This window comes from Terrapene carolina, unplaced genomic scaffold, assembly GCF_002925995.2.
Source record: "Terrapene carolina triunguis isolate 2854851 unplaced genomic scaffold, T_m_triunguis-2.0 Scaffold53, whole genome shotgun sequence".
Classification (NCBI taxonomy): domain Eukaryota; kingdom Metazoa; phylum Chordata; order Testudines; family Emydidae; genus Terrapene; species Terrapene triunguis.
In genome coordinates, this window is record NW_020664404.1 from 19805598 (window position 1) to 19832359 (window position 26762).

Here is a 26762-nt window from a genome sequence, read left to right on the forward strand (position 1 = left end):
AATGGTTTACAAGGCATGCTGAAGATCAAACAGTAGTGTAACCAGCTTCCTAAAAGCTACTCTCCTCCACTGCTTTCAAGCTGTGCTGCTCAGTCTGCAGAATGAGTAATTAAATGCAGGTGCAGGCCAGGATATTAGCTGTACCAGTGCATCATCTCCTTGTCTATTTTCTGGTGCTTCTACCAGTAGGAGTACCTGAGGCAATAACGGTTAGATCACTGAGGGACTAATGTGTTACAACCCTCAGAGCGGCAGTGCCTAACTTTTAGGTAGCTTACCACGCAATGGAAACTATATCCCTGAGTCAGATGCTTCGGCTTTCTAAACAATACTTAGGGAGAGTTGGGCATTTAAAAATGGGATCCACAAAAGCCAGCAAGATGAGGGGGAAGCCACATAAGCTAGTCAACAGGAAATGCTGAGAAGAAGGATGTGACCTCTTCTCCCACCCCTCTTAGGGAGCCTATCACTGCTTGGGATTCTCAGCCATGACTCCTCTCTAGGAGTTAAGGCCCAACTCCTCAACAGTATTTCAGCTCCTAACTCCCTTTGAAATCAATGTGCTTAATTACCTTAGGGGATCTGGGCCTAGGTGCCTAAATTGTTCTTCGAAGTCATGTTTGGGGGAGAAAGGCAGGGCTTAGGCCTCCCTTATAGTTTAGACCTTAGCCCAGGGGTTAGGGTATTCACTCACCTGGGATGCAGGAGATGCCAGTTCAGTTTCCCCCTCTGCCTCCTGAGAAGGGATTTGAAAGTAGGTGTCCCGCACTCAGGTGAGTGCCCTGCCCTCGAGAGCTGTTCTCACACTCCTATGGCCCAAAGCATATTGAACCACGGTGGAACAGCCACGATGCTGAAATATGACAGTTGATTGTTATTACCCCCATTTACAGATGGGTGGCATGAAGCAGAGCAGTTCAGCGTGCACATAAAAAATCACGGACACAGCCCGCAATTGAGGCCAGGAGCGCAATTGAGGCCAAAGGCACACTTCTGAGGCTCCTCTCTCCAGGCAGCCTGGGGTTATTGCATGCCAGGAACAGGCTTCCTGGCTACGGCTGGAGTTTCACGCTCTGTTCTGTAACACACCCCTGCGTGCAGCAGGGACAGGGCTGGAGCAGCGGTGTGACCCGCCTGCCTGCCCCACCACCTGGCTGCAGCAAGACCCTTCTCCGGGCTCTTTCAACTTAAACACGGGGCCTGTTTAGGACCCAGCGGAATCCGGGCGGGGGCGGTCGTAGAAAGGAGCGGACTGACGTAAGCGGCAGGCCACCAAGCTGCCCGCTGATAGGCGGATACGGGACGTTCCGCTCTTCTCCCCGCTCCTCCAGACCGTGTTCAGTCCGCGCCGGCGAGTGGCAGAGAAAACAGCGTCCGGGCCTCGCACCGCGCACGCACTGAGGCGGGGGCGCGCCGGGAACCGACACGATCCGCCCCGGAGCCGCCGGCGGCAGACCCGTCCCCTGCGCGGCCAGGGCAGCAGCAGCATGAGCGGCTCCTCCGGGCGCGCCAGCCGCTGAGCCTCGCCCGCCGCCGCCGGGGCCTCTCGGATGCTCGAGGCCCCTCCGGGCTGAGGATGCTGAAGATGAAGCTGCCGCTGAAACAGACGAGCCACCGGGTGGAGGAGGCGGCGGGGATGGGGCTGAAGGAGCCCAGCAGCCGGGACTGTCACCTCCAGCTGCAGCAGGTGCCCCGGCCGCCTCCCCGAGGCGGGGCGTCGGCGGGGTGCGGGCGGGAGCGGCCCAGCCAGCTGCCTGGCTTGGGCCCGGGACCTGGGCCGCCGCCGGCTCCTGCCGCGGGCGGGGCGGCCTCCCGCACGGACAAGGAGACGGTGTACGAGTGGTTCGGCCTAGTGCTGGGCTCGGCGCAGCGGCTGGAGTTCATGGTGGGGCTGCTGGACTTGTGCAACCCGCTGGAGCTGCGCTTCCTGGGCTCCTGCCTGGAGGACTTGGCCCGCAAGGACTACCACTGCCTGCGCGACGCCGAGGCCAAGGCCAACGGGCTCAGCGACCCCGGGCAGCTGGGCGACTTCCGAGACCCGGCCGTGCGCTCCAAGCTCATCGTCTACCTGGCGCTGCTGGGCTCCGAGAACCGAGAGGCCGCGGCCCGCCTCCACTGCCTGCTGCCCCAGGTGGACTCCGTCCTGAAGAGCTGCGGGGCTCGCGTGCGGGAGGAGGATGGGCCCGAGGAGGACATGGAAGGGCCTGGAGAAAACGGCCAGGCCCTCCCTGTTGAGAGCCTGGGCTTCGGGGCGCAGGAGGAGCTACTGTTGCTGTTCACCATGGCCTCTCTGCACCCCGCCTTTTCCTTCCACCAGCGGGTCACCCTGAGGGAGCACCTGGAGCGGCTGCGGAGGGCCCTCTTTGGGGACCAGGAGGAGGATGCCTTCGGCCCTGCAGCTCAGGTACCAAAACTCCCATCCTAGTTTCCAGGCAGCGTCCTATTCCCCCCTTTCCATGTGCTGTCTTGGGCTCTTTTCTCCCTTCTGCCATCATCACAGATAATGAAGTTGCTTTTTCTCCCATCCTAACCCCCATGCTGCTATGTGGGAGGCCCTCTCTCCCCCATCTTCTGGTTGCTGCTGTAGGAATTTCCCCTTGTGACCTAATAATGCCCGAAGGTGGTTCTGGGAGGAAAGGGGATTCTCCCTGGTAGCTGTAGCCAGAGCTGACTGGAGCCTATACTAACTAGTAGGGGGCAAAACAGCAGTAGTGCAGTCCAGTGAGCTCTTTATACACCCAGCCTGGAGCATTAAAGTCACCACCATGAATTATACTTATGATTCACTTAAGTTGTGGCTAATAACATCTAAACCTTTGGCCTGCTTTTGAAAAGGTTACTGCTAGAAGAGATTGCAGATATTCTCTAGTGATATGTCCAGTATGTTGTAGAAACTGAATGTCCAAATGCCAATGTGAATGTTGGCAAGAGATCTGGCTTTTCAGTGGGATAGCGGGTTCTGTGTCAGACTCAGACACTTGAATTTGCAGGGATCAGGGGTGTAACTCCATGTTTACGTTGGAGACTGTGCAGGTGTAGCTATGCTGGCACAACACCATAGTGTAGCTGCACGCTATGCCCATGGAAAGGGTTTTTCTGTCAGTGTAGGAACACCATTTTCCCAAACAAAATTGTCTACATTGACAGAAGTAGTTTTGCCTTGACATAGCTGCATCTATCCCATTGGTTATGTTGGCATAGCTATGTCAATTGGGGTTGTGGCTTTTTCACACTCCTGACTGAGTTAATTACATCAACCTAACTTGTAGACCAAGCTGAAGACTGCCCTCTGGACATCAACATTGTGTACATTACATTAGGCATGGATAGTGCTTACTTTTACTATGTGAGCAAACGAAAATGTCAAAACTAGAATTTGTGTTCGAAGTGGATAGCTTAGCTTCCTAGATGGGACACTTGTTGCTCCATTGATGGTTATACATGGTAATAAAGCCTTTCACTTAATGGCACAAGTCATCTTTCCATAAGAATCAGCTGTTGTGAAACTCAGAATTTCAGTAGGTAGTCTTAATTTATGATCTGTGTTCTTGAATGTTTTTAAAAACTTTTGTAACAATTTCCCCTTATTTATCTGACACTGCCATCTTTTTATGGGTCTACAGCTTTTGGTATCCAGATGGCTCCTGGCTTAAGAGGAACAAAGGGTGTGGGTAGCATATCTTTGCAAATGTTCCATGTATAGAAATGGTCTTATGTTAGGTTTTTCACTGTAGGAGTAATGAAATATTAAAGTGTTTCATGACTACCTACAACACTGTCAATATACAGCCACCTCTGGGATGGGATAGGAAGGCAGCAGTCAGGCAAAAAACTCTTTCATGGCATGCTGAACAAAAGAGAATAAGCAGGACACCAAGGCCAACTAACTCTTATGCAATGTGTCTTGGGATATTTAAGGACCAGACGGGCATCAATTTTTAAGTTTTCATACATCTTAAGTAAACACTCAACTCTGGCTTTAAATTATTCAGTTGGCAGGTCAGCAGCAGAGAGTAGATATTCTGATGCTGAAATCTTAATGATGAATTCACGTAAGCCGTAAAATAAAGTAGGGACGACGAGGTTTGTCTTATTTTGACAAATTAATTTGTATCAAGTCTGTCTATAACAAAGACCTGCCAGGGGTCTATGTGGGGGGGGGGGGGGGGGAGGGGATTATGGTAAGTTAGCTGGCCACTCTTTCTGTTGGGTGTGAAATGCTGGTAAGTAGACATATACTTTTCCCAACTGAAATTAGAGGATAGTAAACAGTTATTATATAGACTAGGTGATGTGCCATAGATGGCACTAGAGGCTTAACCAGAGCATTAAGTTAAGATTCTTATTGACCAGGGCCCAAGTCCACAACAGTGCCTAGGCACCTAAACCCTAGACTAGGGTGCCCAAGTTCCAGTATCGGCTCCACATCTACAAAACTCCTGGCAAACCATGTAGGTGCTTATGTTTCTGCCTTTGGGCATTTATGCTGTCCCCTCCCGTGCTCCCCGAATGTCCAGATGCCTGTCTCCCAGCCTATGCCCCGGAGTGATTCACAAACTTGGGAAAGATAGGGGTGTTTGCTGGCCTGAGTGGTTTGTGGGACTTGATCTAGTAGGCATGCTTGAGGCTGCCTAGCAGATTGGGTCCCTTTCAAAATGTGGCCACTGGAGAAGGTGATATTGGTGATGCCCACCTTTATAACTCTTAGTTCAGTGGTTAGAGCACTCAGCTGAGATGTGGGAGACCCAGATTCAATTCCCCCCTCTATTGCAGGGGGAGAGAGTATTTGAACAGGGATCTCCCACCTCTGAGTACTCCAACCACTGAGCTTTGGGATAGTTGTGGGGGTCCCTCAGTCTTCCTCATGTTGAAGCAGTTCCACAGTGGATAAAGAACGAGCGATTGGAGCATGGGGACTGGACCCTGGGTCTCCCATCTCTGAGGTGGATGCCCTAACCACTGACGTAGTCACTCTTGACTTGTGTGCTCTGTTAATATTCAAGTATTTATCCATAGTAGATCCTTTGTTGGGCCAGAGAGAGACAATTCATTGTATAGGGACCTAGGCACCTAACTTGGCTTTGTGGATCACGGTGTTCCCATGATTTTCTTGGGGCCTTAGATGCTGTGATTCTCAGCATTGTAATGTTCAAGTCCCTTTGTGGAGTGTATCCATGGAGGCTATTCTGTATAACTGTTTAGCTTAAAAGCTATAGTTAAAAAGCCCCCACTTTGTTTGAATAGTCTGTTCATATAAACCATGCTACCTAGAATGCAGTGATAGCCAAATCAACTTGGCTCATCCTACAGGTCACATTTTTTAGCCTACACAGAACTGAAGTTCTGCATCACCTTTCCCCCCTCCCAATTTTTATTATAATCATAAATACTACAGAGCACTTCCTGGGATTGGCTGTCTGGGAAAAGTGGATGGATGGACCTTGCCTAAAAATGCTGTCAGTTCCCAATCAAATAGCTTGCAATTAAACCAGGGGAAGCAGTGTGATTGGAGACATGGGTCTGCCATTGATTGCTGTGTGGCCTTGAGCAAGTAACTTGACCTGTAGGTCCCAATTTACAAATGGGAGGTAAATACCCTTCGTATCTCACAAGGGAGTTGTAGGTTTGTCTATGCACCTCTTCTAGTAGGTGAGGTGCTAATTAGTGAAAATGTAAGCGAACATGTGCATGCTTGATTTTATAAGCTCCAGGGGGTAGCGTTTCCAGTAGTTTCTGCAGGGAGTTTCTAGAGTGTTAGTTCCTGCCAATTAGTTCCACTGCTGCAGTCATTCAGCTTGTCAGTTACACGTGGGAGCCCCAGTGGCAGGTGTTTTGCCTCTGATCGTTTGTCCTAGTGGTGGAAAGCTACAACCACGGCCCACCCAAAACTAAGTAAACTAACTAAAACTAGTTCCCCCATGACTACCAGGGCAGACATCTGTGGCGGGGGGGCTAGTAGTACCAGAGCGGGAAAGTGTAGACGTTTCGGTTGCCACATAGTGGGAGGACCTGCCAAGGGACAGGACCGCTGCTGTCTGAGGAGGGGTGCTGGGAGGAGCCCGATCTTCACCACCTGGCTGCCCTACAGAGGCCATGCCTCTGGGGGAGGGTGGCCGCCTCTAAGGCAGGGAAGGACCTTCTACCTGTGGGGAGGGAGGTGACATGGGGAAAATGGTTCCTTCTCCTGTTTGTGGTGGGGACACCCTTTAGCCCCCCCGCCCCGTGTGTCTGTGGAGGAGGCTCGCGCTGCCCTGTCGCCGGGGGCGCGCAGAGTAAATCGGTGACTAACAGTCATTGTGGCTTCCCGCCCCGATTCAAAATGGCGGCTGCGGAACCGACACTCCCTGTCACGTGATATCGGGCCTGCCCTGGGGGCGGAGTCTCCATTCATTACATAACGAGCGAGACGGGTCTGGTTAATTCTGATGGGGCCCGGCCTCTCGCGCTTGCCGTTTGCGCCCTGCGGGGATGTGGGAGGGAGCAGTGAGAACGTTGCGGCAGAGGGAGCCGGCCGTTGCGATTGGAGCACGCGGCCAGCCAATGGGAGGGCGCAGTGTTGGCGCGTGCAGTGTCGGTTTTTCGGGGTGAGGAGAGCGACCGTGAGTCGCGAGGTGGGGACAAGCTCTAAGGGGAGTTCGCGGGCGTAAAGCCGAGAACCTGCCCCGCCCACGCCAGGGACGGCGTCATAGACGAGCTGGTGGGGAGAGGGGCGGGCAGAGATTTCTCTCAGCAGCCCACAGCTCTGCGCTCCTTTGTCGCCGGCCTCTCCCCTGAGTCCCGCGTGTCACCATCGTGCCCCGGTGGCCTGGAGGGGAGCAGCCGTGCAGCAGAGACTGCGTCTAAAGCTCTGATCCCGCCCGGAGGCGGGGAGTCTCCAGCTAGCGGGCGTACAGCAAGTGCAACATGGTCTGTTCCCTTTGTCTCCCAAGCGCCTTGTCCCACCCGCTGTAAGTTGTCTTCCCTCGATCATCTCCGTGTGTGCAGAGCCCTGTAAGTGTAGCAGGCTGCAGGAGAGCCTCTCCTAACCTGACTCATGCTCACTGGTATCTAAATCACCAACAATATCTAAGCATAGAAAGACAGACAGGGACGACCCACGGACAGCCCCCAAGGACTAGAATAACAATCATTCAGTGTCCAAAAAAGAATCCAATTTTGTTGTCCTAATAAAAGCAGGTTTTGAAATGAAATAAAAGGTTTTGAAATGAAACCTTATATTTAGGGTTGGCAGAATTTAATTTTTATTTTTGTATAGTTTTGAGGGATAATGTCAACACTTATTTGAAAGCATTTTTTATAGTCTTATTTTATATTTTCACAATTGCAGGAAATTATGGGTGGTCAGACAATTATGCAATGACTGTAGACATTGACATTCAAACAGTTAAAGCTTTGTTACTATTAACACACACATTGTCAGCATCACATGTCAAAATATACAAAGTATATATCCTTGTCAAAAATCAGTATTACTGAGGTTCTTGCTTTGAGAAGCATCTTTGACATGCAGTAGAATGAAAGTACTTTGTTGCTCATTCTGTTTTTCTCTGTGTAGGTTCTTGTATCTTCTTATACCTTGCTTTCTTCAGTGACAAATGTAAAAAGTAAGGGATAACTTTGCACTGCAAAATTAGCCCATAGAACTCACTGCCATAGATAAAACTGAGGTGAGTAGCTGAACAGAGTTTTAAAAAATTGGTATATTTAGAAAATATATTTATCATTATCCCTGTAAGCCTGTCTTATTAGAAGCCAAAAGTAAAATTATTAAAACCTCCTATATGTTAATCTTGTAATAAAATCAGTTTTACTGGCAAACAATAGGACAAATGGTAGTGAGAACTTATCATATATATGTACCGTATCAACCAGTTTTCTAGAACAAGATGGATAGATCAGTCATCACATTTCTTGACTTCCATTTCTAGCTTGAGATGAGACTAGCTCATCAACTTTCTTTTCCTTACACTTGACTTCTCAGGTTTTGAATAAATTAGTATAAGAAGTGAAGGCAGTTCAGTCAAAAACACTTTTTTAATAAAAATATTTCTTATAGTGCTTTTTGTCAGTGATCTCAAAGTGCTTCAGTCTTCAGTGTATTTATTCTCACAACACCCCTGTGAGACAGGCAAGTATTATCCCCATTTTACAGATGAGAAAATGAGGCACAGAGGCTAAGTGGCTTGCCCAAAGTCACACACAAAGTTGCTGCAGGAGCAGGTAATTGGACTTGGGGAGATCTTAGTTCTAGACTAGTGCCCTGACTGCTGAATAGTCTTTTCCCTTATAATGCAAATAAAACAAAGCATTTACAGATTCCTGATTACTCTAGAAAAACATCTTGAAAACATTACCACCATTGGTCATGATAGAAAACTTCAAGGTAGTTCTACAGTGGGTTTACACCTATTCTATTGATTGACTTAATTTATTTGTTTGTTGCACCAATAAACAAGTAGTCTGGAAAAGCTGTCCTCTTGTTCTGAAATAAGCTATTGATTGGCAACTATCTGTCACAACAGCATATTTCTTCTATAATTGGTCATTTAGCCTGATACTTTGACGTGGGCATGCAATTTCACTTAATCTAATTTCTTTAGTTTCCCTCCCTGTTACCTCTGTGCCCCTAAAAACCAACCCAGGGTCACCCTTGTATTAGTTTTATTACGATGCCGCTGTTGGGTCTGATAGAAAAGAGATGGAGCTTATTCATACACGCACACATTTACTGCATTCATACCCTCATGCACCCACACCCTTACACAGGTGGAGAGTTACCGGAGACAGCATGGAGACCAAGAAGCCGAAGCGTGGTAAATCTGGTGTGTCCGCCTGCAGTCACGAATCCAGGCTGCTGAGCAGGTCAAGGAGCAGCAGCTGCTTGTGTGCATGGCTGCTTCCTTTTTCTGGAACTGGGCAGCTCCTGTCACCTACACTGAGTTTTTCTTCTGTGTCCATCACCGAGAAGCATTCCCAGACCAGTTCATTTCATGCATACCACGTTCTTCTTCTCTTTACAGCACTTCGTGATTGCCTTCTCAGGGCAGATTATATCAGACATACCTGGCTCTTTTCTCCTTGCCGGTCCTCTCCACCCAGTCCCACATACACTCCATCATTCACACTCTCTCTGAGGGATGGGATATTACAAACCTTGGAAGTTCATACAAGTGGTAACTTGAAAAGGTTATAGAGCTTGCAAAGATTACAAAACTTAAAAGGCTGTGCTAACAATAATTGAAGTTACAAAGTCTGCAAAAAGGTTGCAGAACTTAATGATACAAGTTACAGATCTTACAATCGCATTTGAGCGGAGGCTTTACATAACATTCCCCATCTCTCTTTAAAAAAAAGAAAAAATGAAACCTACTGCAGACCATTGAGGAAAGAATTTATATGTAAGTTTCATTAAAAGGCAGAGCAGTTCACTAAATATAAATGCACATAATGTGGGCCAACCTGTAACACTGCAAGCATAAACATACAAGATGGGTACAGTAGTAATTTCATAGCTAAGGTTATAATCAGCTTTTATTAAGCTCAATTTCGATCCCTTTTCCTGCTACTTCCTCAGAAAACCTGTTTAACTCTCTTGCATTTTGGTCTCCTTCCAACTGAGACCTTACAAAGTTGAGGTTTTCATTTTGGTGGCTTATTGTATTTTACGAACTTTGTCTGAAAACTTGTTCTTGTTGACAGCAGCCTCTTATAAAGCTAGTAAGCATGGCAGTTATTTTTGGAATTGCTTGCAATGCATTTGCCGTCTGAGGATTCAAGCTTAATATTGTCTGCCTTATGGCATTTGAATTCCACAGGCCTAGTCTGTGGACTTGAAAGTCTGGAAAAGAACCAATCTGAATTTGCTCTGATTTTGATTCTTTGCAGTTCGTGCCTGTAGCTATAGCAGGGATACAATTATTTTTTTGTAAAGATCCAAATTTCTTGGTCAAGGTATAGTCAACGTCCAGACTCTAGAGGAAAAGTGGGGGACGACCCCCAAAACAATAAGTAAATACAAAGATTTTTGAGGTCCTTTTCAAAAGCATTTGGTGGTCGGGATTTGGCCTGTGGTCCATCTATTGACAACCTCGAGCTATAGTTTGATGAAGAGGTAGGCATGGTGTGTCTCCATGAGAAAAGAGGTACAGGGCAGCTATTCCTTTAATCATTCTCTTTCCTGATGTGCTGCTTTGGAGATCCAGAGAGTTGGAGCAGTTGAAACTGCTTTTCCCTGGATTCACAGGGTATTGAGGCTGTTGAACAAACTTGAGGATAAATAAACACACAGGCTGGATTTATGGTTGAAGCACGGAGGGGAACTTGAGAAATCTGAGTTCAGGCCAGGCTCTGCAACAGGTTCTGTGACATGGGGCAAACCATTTAATCTCTGCCATGGTTCCTTACCTGCAAAAGGGAAATACTTCCTTTTTCTTGCCTGTTTAGACTGTAAGCTCTTTGGGGCAAGGACTGTATTTTATGTATACATCATTTAGTACAACAGGTTGATTGGGTTTTCAAGGTGCTGTAATTCATAGTCAAAAATGAATGTTTTCTTCAGCTACTAAAAATTACTTTATACGCATTCATTTAAGAAGCTGCAAATAATGGATTATTTGAATGTTTTAATTGCAAAAAATAGCTTGTCAAAAATTCAGTTAGTGTTGTGTGGAATCCCAACTCTGAATGTCTATTAATGCCCATAATCTATCCAAAAAATCTTGCATTCATCTATTTTTACGATATAGACCACAAACTCCATACTTTACATACCATTCTACAGAAACACCTGTTGCTATCACTATCATACATCAAATTGAGTTACACAACATTGGGTTTATTTAATGGAACTTTCAACTAATCTTGGCTGTGAATTGGCCATTAAAATGAATCAAATTAATTTTAGCAAATATTGACCTATTCCTCTTAAACAATGTTTTTTCAGGACCTAAACCAACCATTTCAGCACCTTGACGTGATCTGAAATAATTCTAACTAGCATATATAGTAAGCAGGGCTTAGTCTAGATTCCCAAATATTTAATCAGGATTGATTAATGAAAGTACTAGAACTAAGATTGTTTAGTTAAATAGAACTCTGATAGGTGCTATGATTAGCTGGCTTAAGGAACCACTTTCAGAAAATTCCTGTAAGTCAACTTGTAAACGAATGAATGGTTTCTATTTACAGATTATTTTGCTTAACAAGTTACGGTAAAACACAACACCGTTTCTGTGGCTAATCTTCAGTGACTTATAAGAAAGCAAGATACTGGTGCTTAATTGTCTTAGAATCTAAGGGGTTTTTGTTTTGAGAGAGTAAAAAATAAACAACCCAGTTGCCACCATGCTGCACATACAATTGATGAATACTGCCAGACGCACCTACTTAGGTACTTATCACTTGTATATCTTCTGAAGCTGGTTTAAATTGGAAGACTAGAAAGGTCCGGGTGCTACTGACACTCTTATTTTTTTTAAATGTTTTTGTGTAGTCTATTGACTTTACATTTCAGGCAAACTAGTATTTTTTTTTGCCTGATCCAGTTTCTTACATACTGGAGTGCAAAACACCATCGCTCTTTCACGGTGACCCTGACCCATGTGCTTCTGGAAAAGAGCACTGCTTCTGGATAATAGTCCTTAGGCTCTACAAAGGAGCTAATGGTAGGCGGGGGGGTAAGTCAGTACTAAATTGGATGTGGTACCTGTCGGGAAACAGACTACATCTTAGTAAATCGCTTTAACTAGAGTAGTGTTGAGTGTATGGTGATAAAAAACCAAGTAGACAGTAAAGAAGTTGAGTAGTCTGGCTTGAGTTGCTCTGTTTCAACAAGGGGTAAGGAATGAAAATGGAATACAAAGAGATTGGGTAAGTGACTAGTGTAGCTGGACTAATGAGAGCAATGTAGCCTTTCCCCTCCACAAAATTTGTATTACTTCCAAAACACTGGTAAGCTAATACGAGTACTTGTGTTTAAAAAAGTTCTTGTAGACAGTATGGGGCTCCACTGATGGACAGCAGAAAAGGTTTCATAGAGCAGTGGTAGACTGGCCATATCTCAGACCCTTGCAGCTATGGAGTTCCCATAATTAAACCATTGTCAGATACACTAAGGTCTTTGTGATGTTGTACAGTCTATATGGTTTTATAAAAATATGATAATTAGTGAATATAATGTAACCGGGATATGCTTCATGCAAAAGGTCTCTTGTAAGATATCATTACAAAGCTTATCTACTGAGTGTGATCATCCTATTTGTATAAATGTACCACTCTTGTATCTAAAACTAGAAATATGAAATATAACTCTGAGGGCCTATTGTAATTATGCAAAGTGTGAGCCATTAATGGTGGTTTGGAATCTTGATGACTCCCATTAACCAGGACCATTGTCTGCAGATGGCTGTTTTACCTGTGAGTTTTCCTGCATATGTGTGTGCTGGCAAGTGGGTAATGAAGTCTTGCAGTGACGTGATCATGTTACCTGAACTGGAATCCACCTTTAACCTGGTGCTTTTCCAGTGGGGGTGGGGAGGGGTGGAAACCCAGAGGGACAAAAGGTTCCTGCCTTATGCAAAAGATATATTAAAGGGGTGGAACAGAACAAAGGGGAGAGAGGAGCCATCATGAAGAATCCCCTAGCTCCACTTGAGCTGGAACAAGAGCTGTACCAGGGGAAAGAATTGTGCCCAGGCCTGGAAGGTGTCCAGTCTGAGGAAAAAACTTACTAAAGCATCTCTGAGGGTGAGATTATCTGTATTCAGTTTGATTAGACGTAGATTTGCGCATTTTATTTTATTTTGCTTGGTGACTTACTTTGTTCTGTCTGTTACTACTTGGAACCACTTAAATCCTACTTTCTGTATTTAATAAAATCACTTTTTACTTATTAATTCAGAGTATGTATTAATACCTGGGGGAGCAAACAACTGTGCATATCTCTCTATCAGTGTTATAGAGGGCGAACAATTTGAGTTTACCCTGCATAAGCTTTATACAGGGTAAAACGGATTTATTTGGGTTTAGACCCCATTGGGAGTTGGGTATCCGAGCGCTAAAGACAAGCACACTTCTGTGAGCTGTTTTCAGGTAAACCTGCAGCTTTGGGCCAAGTAATTCAGACCCTGGGTCTTTGTTGGAGCAGACAGGAGTGTCTGGCTCAGTAAGACAGGGTGCTGGAGTCCTGAGCTGGCAGGGAAAACAGCAGCAGAGGTAGTCTTGGCACACTAGGTGGCAGCTCCCAAGGGGGTGGTTCTGTGATCTAACCCATCACAGCCTTGTCTACACTACTGCAGTAAGTCGACCTAAGTCACGCTATTCCAGCTATGTGAATAATATAGCTGAAGTCAACACAGCTTAGGTCGACTTACTGCAGTGTCTACATCACACTGCGTCGACGGGAGATGCTCTCCCGTTGACTTACCTTAATTTTCTTGTTCCGGTGGAGTACTGGAATCGACCAGAGAGCACTCTGCAGTTGATTTAGCAGGTCTTCACTATACCTGCTAAATTGACCCCCGCTGCATCGATCACAGCAGCATTGATCCCCGGTAAGTGTAGACATGGCCTCAGTTTCTTTCATACTGGCTCAGATAGAGACCAGGTGTTTTCAATGAGGGCATAATTGGACAGTACCTCTACCCTGACATGAGTATCTCCTCTCCCTTTAGGGTCTGGTTTTCCTGTAGTATGCCCCTAGTTGTATACAGGGTCTTAAGTCCTTTTGTGCTATCAGCAGAGACTGGAGCTTGTAAAGGATAAGCTAAGAGCTGTGGTGGTGACCACCTATGAGTTCCCTATCTCCTGTGTTACCTTTCCCCAATCTTTAACTCCCATCCTCTTTCCTATGCGGTGAATTGAGAAATTGTTTTTTAAACAAGCTTTCAGCTCCACATCTCTTTTCTATTCAAGAGATGTTAAAGCATTAAAAATCAAAACAATACAAGCTAATTCTTCAAATAGCTATACTTTAAGAGGAAGAGAGCAAACTGTCAGATTTAGGTCTTAAGTATGCCTCAGGTTAGACTGTATTAAGGGAGTATGTTGTAGTATATTTTGTCACAAATTTTAATATGTGAATATCTTTGGTCTGACATGTACACAGAAAGCCAGTTCCTGCTCTTTTATTTTTTTTAGGTCAATTTTAGAAAACGCTGTTAAACGCAGAAAGTCCAGCTTTCTAAAATGAATTGTGCTATAGATTTTTTTTTTTCACTAAAGCTCATGGTTTTAAAGTAATGGGAGACTATTTTATTATAAGAAACAACATATTAGACAGCTCTTCCAAAATGTTAATATAGAGGCATTCTGCTGCATGAGGTAGAGCTAACTTTTGTATCTACTTTTTGTGTCTGGCAAGGCATTTGGCTATAGCTTAAACAGGGCCTAGTTAGTAATTTTCAGGCAGCTGCTTTGATCTTTTGGAAGTTGGGTCCAGGACTTTGGTTTGATCACAGTAAGAAGGCACTTTCACTTCTGCCAAAACACATGCTAAAATAGCTTGTTCAACTGCATCCATAGTTGTTGCCCTACCAATTTCACAGCTGTGAAGGACTATGAAATAAGCCCTTCCCTGTGAAATCTGATCTCCCCCTGGCTGCTGGGAGCACCCCAGTGAGGGGGCTCCTAGCTGCAAGTCCCGGTTGGGCTAGGGAGGGAGAGGATTTGTCCTTCCTCTGCACAGCTGCTCTTGCTCTCAAGGGGGGATCAGACCCACCTCGGAGTACCTGCCTCCCCACTGCTGTAGGAAGCTCCTGCCCCTGAGGTTCCTACAGCTGGAGGAGATTTGTGGAGGTGGGTCGGATATTCCCCTGCTCTTAACTGTGAGTCCCTGCTGGGATGGGGAGGGACAGGACATGGCAGCTGGGGGGCGGGGTGGGAGGAGATCAGACCCACTTTCCAGGTACTTTTTGGGTTGGGATCCCCACAGTTACAACACTGTGAAATTTCAGATGTAAACAGCTGAAAACATGAAATTGACTAATTAAAAAACCCTCTAGCTGTGAAATTGATCAAAATGGACTGAATTTGGTAGGGCCCTATCCAAAGTGAACAAAAACTTGATAGTTTAGTGTCTGGAGGCTAACAGTTCTCTGATCTGATAGAATAATGAGACCAGGAATTCAAATTATAGCACATTACCTCTTTCTGCTTGTAGTTGAAGTAGCTTGACCTCCATCAAAAATTAGATCTGGTGTTATGTATGGCTGTCCATCGTATCCAATGATGTCATGGCATATTTGACAAACCACCTCCATTGTACTGGAGTAGGGAAGAGGTCTGTCTCAAAATGCTTCTAATTGTAGAAAAATTGCAAATAGTAAAGCTGTTAAAATGCCAATTAGTTCAAATACTCATATTGTGTTCAGAATTTTTTATAAACCTCAGCAGGCTGAAATGGGTGTTTATCAGAGGAATGGGCTAAGGATTGCCGCTGAATGATTAAGCATCTGTTCAAAGCATTTTAATGTTCAGAAGACACAATTTTTTTCCTATTAATAGGGAAGTCATAAGTTTGAAAACTGAGATGTTCCTCAAAGCCTAATAAAGCCCACCAAAAACAGTCCAAATGCAACAACGGTGCATTGGTTTAAAAAAAACAGAGTTTCTGGGCCTCTTAGATTCTGTGCAAGACAGGAGGAGGGATGCCTATGGTGGCTTTAAGCCTCCTTTGTGCTTTTCTGTTTCTGGACTGCTTAGCAGCCCTTGACATTACTGACAGCCATGGGGGGCCTATCTAAGTTACAGCAGCTTGTCCCTGTCTTCTTGTGGGCTGTGGCACTGCATGGAACCTTGCTTTTGCCCTACCCCTGACATGTCTCCTGTTGCAATATGCGTGAATGGGTCCTCACAAGACCACTTTGTGTTTTGGGCAAATCCTCTTCTGGATGAATCTAGCGTTTTTAATACTCCTTTATACCACTGTGGTCCTTTCTGCCTGCATAAAGAGGCCATGGCAGAGGTGAGCATCTTGCTCTTTGTATACATAATGCATATAAAACTCTGAAATTTGTAGTGGGAGATTTCATTGTCTGCCTCTGACCAAAGGTGAAGGCTGAAGGAAATATTTCATATGATTCTACACACCTATTTTCCCTGGCCTGTAGTACATTCAAATCTCCATATTTGATCTTCACTCTTTGCTCTCTGCTTATCTGAAGTGGTGGTAACATACCTTAGGAGGTCTTTATTTTGACAACTGTAAAGAAAGCCACAGTCAAACAGACTTTGAGTGTGATCCGTATCCTATGCATTTGAAAACATGTGGCTTTGGGGATATGTGTAAAATCAGAACTGGAGATGGAAAGTAATTCTATTTAGCAGGAATTCAATCTGCAGGGATAAAGGTGCAGAGGTAGCAGCATCCAGGCTTGTGGGTAGGGGAAAAATATCTTGTGAATAATCAGCATTTCAAAGCTACTTACAGCTGATCACTCACTCTTCTGACTTTCCTGTGTGAATGGCAATTGGAGTGCAACTCTGAATGTTAATATCAGTTCAGCATGTTGGGCTTTAACACCATGCATCTTTGGTTCCCTTAAAATGTATTCTGGAGTTGAATTCCCAGGTACCTCACTTCCAATATTTCAAAATATAAGAAAGCTATCTCAGGATTTTGTAAAAAGCTTACCATGATGGGGTCAACATGTTGCTTCCACCAGGAGCACAAGTACAGTTAAGAACACTTTTTAAAAAAAAATTCATGAGAATGGCCCTTCCAGAGCTTTTCTGAAGTATTTCTATTCCAGTAAACTTCTTTTATCCAAGAACAAATTGAAAAGACAAAACGTGTATATATTGACTTGTGATGTGCATGACAACAGATGCTCAAACTGCTATGCTACAGTGAAATGGCCAATCTCAAACTCACTGCACAGTCTTTCCAGATGCCATACTTGACATTTGATAGTCCCTTTGTTCAGTTCACTTGCCCTAGTTACTGTGTTACCGGAGGCATACAGGTGCTTTATCTCCTAGTTTTAGGATAACTTGGGCAACTGAGGTGTGTGTGTGTGTGTGTGTGTGTGTGTGTATATATATATATATGTATATATTAATTAGTAGCAGAATCATAGCAAAGTAGTATGTGGGGGTGTTTATACACTTGTATTTGAGTATGTTCAGAATTAAGTGAACAAATTAGCATTAACCATAGCAGCAGATTTAAGTAATCTATCACTTATAGTAATTATTACATTTGCCAAAAGTTTTTTAAGAAAGACTAGTGATCTTCAGTGCCTAACTTGAGACACTTTAAAGGAATCTGACTTTCAGAGACTATGCGGACAGCACTTTATTTAAAAAACAAAAAGTTCCTTTGAAAATGTCTCGTGTTGAGCACCTGGAAAATTAAGGTACACTATCACTAGTCACTTCTTAAAGTCTTAGTCTTTGTCAATAGCATGTACTGTGCACCTGTAGGAAAAAATAAATTGCTTGCTTACTTGGTTGTGTTTTTCTGTTAACAGCAACCTCTCAGACTGACAAAATTTGGCCTGCATAATTTCAGGTGGTGGGGTTTGTTTTTTGAGAATATACATTGTTTGAAGGAACTTCCCCTCTATTTTTTCTTTCCCCATATAGAATGACTTTTCCCATAATGACTGCATGCCAAGTAATGAGAACAGTTTGGATCACACCACACCACCTCATGATGGACTTTCGATGGCCTCTCATAGACCTCAGCGGGAAGGTATGTAAATAAAATTCTGTTTAGAAGTTTTTGATATTCTTTACAGGTTAAATTTAACCTAGTGTTATGGGACTCCTATGTCTTACTCCTCACTCAACTGAGGAATTGACTGCTCCCTAAGTGCAGCTGCTTCTGGACCACCTACACAGCACTCTCCAATCTGGTATGAGCAGAATGACAGGATTGTATAATTCTAGTTAGTTTCTTACTGCTAATATCAGAATGGATAGAGATTAATTGCAGGTGTGTCAAGAAATAAGCTTCCCCCTGAAGCAGAGATGATTTATTGGGAGGAGGAAAATAAACTTAACATGAACTGACTTTATCCACAGTATTGGTTGCTATAGTGATGCAAAACATTTTGTGAATTAAGATGTCGATACTGTGAAGTAGTGAATTGGTGTTACTTGCTTGGTTCACTCTTCTTACCTAAGACTCATAGACTTTAAGGTCAGAAGGGACCATCACGATCATTTAATACAGGGGTAGCCAAACTGTGGTTCACAAGCCGCATGCTGCTCTTTTAAAGGTAAAGTGCAGCTCACAGAGCCTAGCCTAGCCTCACCCCACCCCCCCATTCTCCACCTATCAGACTCAGGTGGAGCTTGGGGCTTCTGCCCGGTGGTGGGTCCAGTGGCTTCTGCTCAGTGGGGTGGTGGGTCTAAGGGCTTCAGCCCTTGCAGGAGGAACCTGGCTAAATAAGTCAAGCTCTTGGAGTCCCCTCTCGTAAGATAGGTTTTCCATTCTTTCGATCATCCTTGTGGCCCTTTTCTGCATCTGTTCCAGTTTGAATTCATTTTTCCTTAAACATGGGAGACCAGAATTGCACACAGTATTCCAGATCTGGTCTCACTAGTGCCTTGTATAACTTACAAATGTAGATTTTTTTTTGTTATTATTATTATTATTATTATTATCGTCTGCACTCAAAAACAAACTGTAAAACTTTTTAGAGCCTACAAGTCCACTCACTCTCCTACTTGTTCAGCTAAGACAAACAATTTTGTTTACATATGTGGGAGATAATGCTGCCTGCTTCTTATTTACAATGTCACCTGAAAGTGAGAACAGGCATTCACATGGCACTTTTGTAGCTGGCATTGCAAAGTAAATAAGTTTTACGTTGTTTTATGTATGAGTGCAGTTATGTTTAAAAAAAAAAAAAAAAATCTACATTTAAGTTGCACTTTCGGGATAAAGAGATTGCACTACAGTACTTGAATTAGGTGAATTAAACAAAAGAAATCGTATTTTTCATCTTTTTTACAGTCAAAATACTTGTAATCAAAAATAATATAAAGCAAGCACTGTACACTTTGTATTCTGTTGTAATTGAAATCAGTATATTTGAAAACGTAGAAAACATCCAAAAAGATTGAAATAAATGGTATTCTATTGTTTAACAGTGCAATTAAATCTGCTATTAATCATGACTATTTTTTAATCTTGTGATTAATCGCGATTAATTTTTTTAATTGTTTGACAGCCCTTCTACTTTCTCTTTCAAAATTTGTTTCAAGACCTTGCATATAATTAAGGTCAAACTAACAGTTCTGTAGTATTCCGGATCACTTCTCTCTCTCTCTCTTCCCCCCCCCCACACACACATACTTACAAATAGGAACTATATTAGCAATTCTCCAGTCATGGGGGTAACTATCTCTCTCTCTCTCAGATTTCTTAAAAATCCTTGCTATTGGTCTTGCAATTTCATGTTCCAGTTCCTTTAATATTCTTGGATAGAAATTATCCGTGCGCCGCTCCTGCGCGTGCCCCCCCCATTTAGTCCCATTAAGTTTTGTTTTGACTTTCACCTAAAATGTGGTAATTTCTACTTCCATATTCTTGTTCAGTAGCCACCCTACCACTACTCCTAAGCTCTTCATTACCCTTATTAAAAACTGAGGCAAAGTATTTGTTTTAGATGTTGGGCCATTCCTACATGATTTTTAATCTCCACCCCATCCTCAGCGCTTAGCGGCCCCACTGCTTCTTTGATTGTTTTCTTCTTTGTATGGCTATAGAACCTATTGCTGTTTTTAATTTCCTTTGCAAGGTCCAACGCTACTTGGCTTTTGGCATTTTTCACTTTCTGATCTCCAATAGGTACCTTTCCCTACTGATCCATCCCATCTTCCGTTCCTTGTAGGCTGTCTGCTTTGGTAAAAATAACCTGTTAAAGATGCTTGGTCTGGAACCTTTCCCTATGAATTTTTTTCCCCTTGCTTGGGATGCAGGCTTCAGTAATTCTAAGCCGCCTCCACATTTGGATCCTTGAGTTCTTTAGTCCAGTCCACTTCCCTAACTAATTCCTTTTAAGTTTGCCCTTTTTAAATCAAGGACCCTAGTTGCTGATCTATTTTTGTTTCTTTCCATCTGGTTTAAACTGAATGAGCTCACTTGAACCAAGGTTGTCCCCTACAACCAGTTCTTCCGTGAGGTCCTCATTACTCACCAATACCAAATCTAAAATGGCATTCCCCCTTGTTGGTTCAGAAACTATTTGAAGAAATCTGTCAGGTATCACATCCAGGAAAATCTGGGCCCTACTATTATTAGTAGCACTTGTCCTCCAATCTATATCTGGGAAGTTAATATTCCATAATCACACAATTCTCAGTACTGTTTATTTCATTAAAAATGTTAGAGGTCTCTATATACAAATCGGATCCTATGAGTCTATTATACCCAAGTACTATCCTAGTGGAACCTCCGGTAGCTTTCTTCCCCAAAGTGATTTTGACCCAGACTGACTGTTATCCATTCCATCATTTCTAATTTCTTTAGTCTACCTCAACATTAATATATAATGCTACTCCTTCACCTTTGTATTTATTTCTATCTTTCCTGAACAGCACATATACTCTAGTCATGACTACTATTCCACCATGTTTGTTATCCCTATGATACTTGGTTTCACTTCCTGCACCAGTAGTTCTGGTTCCTCTTTTTTGCTCTCCAGGCTCCTTGTATTGGCGTACAAACATCATACTTGTTTCTGCTTGACTTCGCCCAGATTCCTCACCCAATTGGGTACAGTCATTCTACTGCCAGTATTGCTTACCTGACTGTTAGTGCCAGTGAAGCTCTCTTTCCTCTCCTACCTATTGCTGTTCCTTTCTTCATTGCTGTATCCTCTCTTACTTGGTTTTCTCCTCCTGCTCAGGGTTATAATTAAGTGTGGCGATTACATGAGGGTTTTATTGGGAATGTTTTTATCTTAACAAAATACATAAATGGGAATGAGTCTTCTTTTCTTTACTACGTACCAGTCTAGAAGTGCTTCAAACTTCAGTTTGGAGTTTTAAAAGTGTAGTAGTGAAATACTGAAGAAAATGAGTCGCACTTGACTACCATCATTGAAAACAAGACAAACTATTACTCTATTGCATTAAAAACGCCCTCTTTGCTTAGGGAGTATGTATATAGATACTCCGGGGGTAATTCTGTAACAAAAACTAAATTCTGTGCACAGTATTTTAAAATTCTCCATATTTTGTCAATGCAATATAATCCTGCCAGTTGCAATTATTTTGGTAATTTATTTAAACCACAATACAATGGATGGGGAATGATTGTAGGGCATTGGAGGAAATATCCAAACCCCCTTTGTCTAATAGTAATGTAGCTAGGTTTGACCCTTTTATTTCTAGTTTATTAGTCAACAAATATATGCAGCCATATGCTCAGTATTACATTATAGGCAACTGGAGAGCAAGTGAGGCCTGGGGAGTCAAACTCACAATTTATATCGGCTACTGACCATTTCCAGAAAGGTTAGTAGTAGAAAGTTCATAGAGCACATTTTGATCGGAAAATTTCAGTCCAAAAAATTAGACCAGTTCTAATCACTGAAGCACTATAAGCATTTATATGGTCATACTGTCTTTTACAATAAGGCTCCATTACACCTCTCTGGCAATGTAAAGGAGCCTTAAAACGTTTACACGTTTTATGCTCCTGGGGGAACTCACCAAGAATGGGAACAATTCACTAATAGTGGGACCAACTAAGTAGGCAGGCTGCTACCTTATATTCTGCCTGAGAGGACAGAGCCTGCCTCATGCCTACCTCCAAACACCCCCAAAGCCCTGCCCTTCCATGCCAGGCGTGCCGCAGTAGTGAGCCAGGACAGTGTCTCTTGTTCATTCAATTGCATGCCTGCCCAGTCCTACCCCCTGGCATTAATTGATGTCTTCCCCACGACAACCAGCCCTCTCCCACCCCCCACGCTGATTTGTCTTCACCGACTGCTCCAGGCAGTGGTGCAGAATTCACCCAGGAGTGTGTAGTGCATCTTCCAGGTGGGATCGCTAAGTAGAGTTCAGGTAACTTGGAAACTTATGGCAATCCTATATCTTATCCAGTAAACCCCAGTTCTTCTCATATAAATGACTTCAAAACTCAGTTTTCAAGCCAGCTGTAAAATATATTTGTGTTCCTATATGTATAACTCAAAAGGCAAAGCAACACTGAGAGATGGGGTAATTAGACTGTAGGGAAGTTGAGTTTGGAGGAAAGAACTGAGGCATAACTATCTTCGTATTACAAAAACATCTCAGAAGTCCCGTCTTGAGTTTGAAGCACCATTGTGCTAACCACTGTAAGTGGTTAGAAATTGACTGGGAAAACAAGAGATTTTAGCTTCTAGACTTGGTTCTGGTACGTAATTTGATTTTAGCTAAGTGTTAAAACAATGTTTAGAATGATGGTAAGCTGTAGTATGCATGTGTGCATACTAAGTTGACATTCAGCATGAATATGTATTGTGTACAGAAAGAGTCTGAGCTATATATGAGCCATTATTATCTTAGCCAGTGTTACTTAATTTAACCAGACGACCAATCCATCCACTTACTTAAACTCTTAAAAACACTGACTCTGGAAGAAAAGTCTGTTTAAAAACATAAATAAAAAAGCAACGTAGGAAATTACAAAACTAAGTCTTTATTTCAGAAACACTTCGAGGCTGCTGAGAGGTAACTACAATGTCATCAATCAGAGCACTAACAATCTAGAGCAGGGGTTAGCAACCTTTTAGAAGTGCTGTGCCGAGTCTTCATTTATTCACTCTAATTTAAGGTTTCGCATGCCAGTAATACGTTTTAATGTTTTTAGAAGGTCTCTTTCTATAAGTGTATAATAAATAACTAAACTATTGTTGTATGTAAAGTAAATAAGGTTTTTAAAAGTTTAAGAAGCTTCATTTAAAATTAAATTAAAATGCAGAGCCCCCCAGACCAGTGGCCAGGACCCGGGCAGTGTGAGTGCCACTGAGAATCAGCTCGTGTGCCGCCTTTGGCACGCATGCCATAGGTTGCCTACCCCTGATCTAGAGCATTGAAAAACAAGAAAATGACTAGTAAAGGACATTACACATCTTACACTGCCTACATAATAAATGCGTAATAGTTATTCCTCAAATATTATAAATATTTCAACACAAGTCTTAAATAGCCTAACATAAAATAGTATTAATCTTGAAAAAGAAACCATCATAAATATGCACACATAGTTAGGATCAGCCTCAAATACTAGTCAGCATACACTTTCCCTATTAAATAAACGTATGGTGAAATGTCATAACTACATGTACATCATTATCAAATGATTGTAAGAAAGTAAACCAAGAATTCTTCTGTCTGTATGCAAACATTAATTGGTATTTCCCATATAACAATACCTCTTAAGGAACCTCCCATGGGCCAGACTCAAGGTATTATGCAGTGCATGTTTTTTATAATTAAAAAACAATGCATTTGTTAACATAGATAGTTGAAGATTTTGCAAGGTTAACTGTTCTGTTATCTTTAAGTTCTTAAGGTTAAAGTGACAGGTGTAGCAGACTTAACTTTTGAAACTTTTTTGTTTAATTTTTGGGCTAACTTAAATGTCTATGTATTGGTGGGTAGGGTCACTTTTTTCCTCTTTTTGTTACTTTTGAAAGCAAGTTGCTCTCACAATTTAAAAAAAAAAAAAACACCACAAACTGGGAAGTGACATTTAAAATTCCTAGCTATAAAGGATACTCTGTTTATGGTTTGGAAACTAAGTATTTCAGGAGTTGTGGGATTATAGGATTTCAGGTTTGTGTTGTTTGTGGTGTTGCTTGTTCCAGTTTATCCATGATTCAGTTACTAATTTAGCTGTTTCAGTCTAGAACTGGCATTTACAAATTGATGTCTAACCTACTGAAACTTTTAAGTTTAAATGCAGTATGAGCAGAAGCTGTACAAGTTATATACGGTGATAATATTGCAGCTGATTTGGCAAGAATGAATAACTCTATTCTAATGAATATATGCACGTTTAATTAAGAGGTTAATTAAGATTCCTTATCTCTGAATTACCTCACATTTTCACAATTTCAACCTTAATGATGAAATAACAAGCTTGCTACTTAATTAAATAAATAAATAAAGTGAACAGAACGATAAGGAGAGAATCTTCTGCAGACAAAATTGCTTTTGCATGATGTACAAAAGATCCATGTCTTTCCTTCTTCAAGGTCGCTGATACAAATGCTAATGTTGTGACCTTACTTAACTTATGAGGTCTGTCAAGATCAGCCCATGGTTGTAAGGAAATGAATTCTTTATATTGATGCGTTCTTGGGGCATGTCACGCTACAGCCCTAAATCACTTTTGTTAGGTCGACTTATAGCCAGGGCAGTAATTACTGATGTCTCCACTACCCTCCTTTTTTGTCAGTGGTGTGCATCCTCACTAGAAGCGCTTCCACCAACTGAAGAGAGGCAGTGTGGGAGCTCTCAGCTCTGCACTGCTTCATGCTGGGAACCCAGTTGCCGCCTGGGCTTCTCACCTCCCAGAATAGAGCTGTGAAATTGACAAGACATCCGCTGTTGGATAACGCAGTGTCTACACCAGGGGTCAGCAACCTTTCAGAAGTGGTGTGCCAAGGCTTCATTTATTCACTTGGTTTTAAAGTTTTGCGTGCCTGTAATACATTTTAACGTTTTTAGAAGTTCTCTTTCTATAAGTCTGTAATATATAACTAAACTATTGTTGTATGTAAAAAAAAAAAAAAAAAAAATTTTTAAATGTTTAAGAAGCTTCACTTAAAATTAAATTAAAATGCAGAGGCCTCCCTCCCAGACCGGTGGCTAGGACCTGGGCAGTGTGAGTGCCACTGAAAATCAGCTCACATGCCGCCTTTGGCACGTGTGTCATAGGTTGCCTACCCCTGGTCTACACATACACTGTGTCTCCCTAACTACACTGACATAAGCACTATGCCTCACATGGAGGTGGAGTACAGGTCTGTCTCTCATCTTACGCGGGGGTTCCATTCCGCGGTTAGCGCGTAAAGCGAAAACCACGTATAGTCAAAATACATTGAGTTCAATGGCGGGCGGAATCACCCGCACTACAGGTACAGTATTAAAATTGTTGTTGGGGTGTTTTTTTGTTTTTTTTTGCCGACCGCGTAAAGCTGAAATCGCGCCTGTTAAATGCGCGTAAGATGCGACAGACCTGTAGTTATGTCGGTGTAGTGGGGCACTCTACATCGGCTGGATGAGGCTGTAGTGTGTACACTGACATAATTAGGTCGATGTAAACTGCCTTACGTCAACCTAATTGTAGCATAGACCAGGCCTTAGAGAAACCAGATAAGAGGAGCCTCTCAACTTCATAACAGCTTTCATATAGGATCTTTCTTACAAGTTACATCCTGAAAAACACTGATTGAGGTTGAGTAGTATTTGAAGACTACAACACCACATCTCCTTAACAAGTATCAGCAAGGGGTGCCCCCCTTTTTTCCAGGTGTGGGAGACCATGTCGAGGGTTCAGAGGGTGTATAGAGCCTGTAGCCCACCCTCTCCAATGCAATGTAGTGAAACTGCCCTGGCCTGTTACTGGGTCTGTCTGAATGGTCTGGGTGCTGGGACTATTATTCTCAGTCTCTTGAGGTCTTTTTCAGTAATTCATTCTGCATATGAACAAGTTCAAAAATTGCCAATATGAATATAGTACTTCTCTCTTCCAGTAGTCTCACCATCATCTCCCCCTCCCCCTTTTTCTGTTCATTGATTTGTTCATGCTGTCATATGTCTATCAGTATTCTACATGTTACCTCACTTCTCACTTTCACTTACAAACTCTGGCCTTCGGTGTAGTGGACCCTATTTCTTGACTCCTGCAAACTGGGACTGCAAGGCACAGGAGTTGACTGTTTTCAGTTGGCTGCACTGAAACCTTTTGCTATAAATGCATGATTTAATTTACAATGTTATTTTAAGGCTTTCTTTTCACTGACAGTAATTACTGGATTGGCTGTGTAAGGTTTTATGCCCATATCTCTAATATTGTGCAACAAATTGTTGTTTTTCTTTCAGCTGTACACATTGAGAAGATAACTCTGAAAGGAGTACCAAGAAAAAGGGCTGATAAACATTTGGAGTACACCTTCAAAGTAAGCAAATAACAGTTGGCTTTTAAAAGTACATCTTTTTAATAGGAAGTTAACACGGCTTAGGGATATAAAAATTGTTTTTAAAGTACTAGTGTTAGTGAGATTTCTCTCCCCACTAGTTCTTTTAGAATAGTAGACACCACTTTAAGACACGTGCTCTTTGCCTCCTTCATTAAGGTATGGCGCAAATGCTGCCTGTACTGCCAGGCCTGAGGTGTGAAGACACAACATACTGAGCACCAGTTAGGCCTCTTCTAAACGTAATGTGTGTGTTACTCCAGAGTGATGATATGCCTGAAAATCTTGGCCTTTTTGGGTCTAACCCAGACTTGGAGAGCTGCATGCTTGTGATAAATATTTTACTAGTACTCTGTTTTAGAATTAATACTAAAACTGTTTAATTACTTAGTAAAAATACCAAATAGGTGTCCTGAGGTTCTTGCCTCTGCAGCTGCCAGTAGTATGGAAGTCAGAAAGGCATTCAAGGCCATGTGGCCCTTTTAGAACTATATTCTGAATGTTTGGTAGTACAAAAGGGTGGCCCTGACAAGCACTGCTTTCTGGAAGGTCTACCTGGTGCATCTCACAAGCATGAGAATATCCAGAGACACTGATCTGATGGTTACCAGGGAT

The 26762-nt window shown here is 42.9% G+C and overlaps 1 protein-coding gene across 2 annotated transcripts in view; it reads left to right on the forward strand.

Moving 5' to 3' along the window:
• Positions 1–1351: 1351 nt before the first annotated feature.
• Positions 1352–26762, forward strand: part of ZCCHC2 (zinc finger CCHC-type containing 2) — a 74775-nt gene continuing 49364 nt past the window's right edge. For both annotated transcript variants that reach the window (XM_024203895.3, XM_024203905.3), the window contains exons 1-3: positions 1352–2404; positions 17584–17692; positions 26053–26129. In XM_024203895.3, coding sequence (XP_024059663.2) covers positions 1577–2404; positions 17584–17692; positions 26053–26129 — 1014 coding nt within the window. In that variant the 5' untranslated portion in view covers positions 1352–1576. The remainder of the gene's footprint in view (positions 2405–17583; positions 17693–26052; positions 26130–26762) is intronic.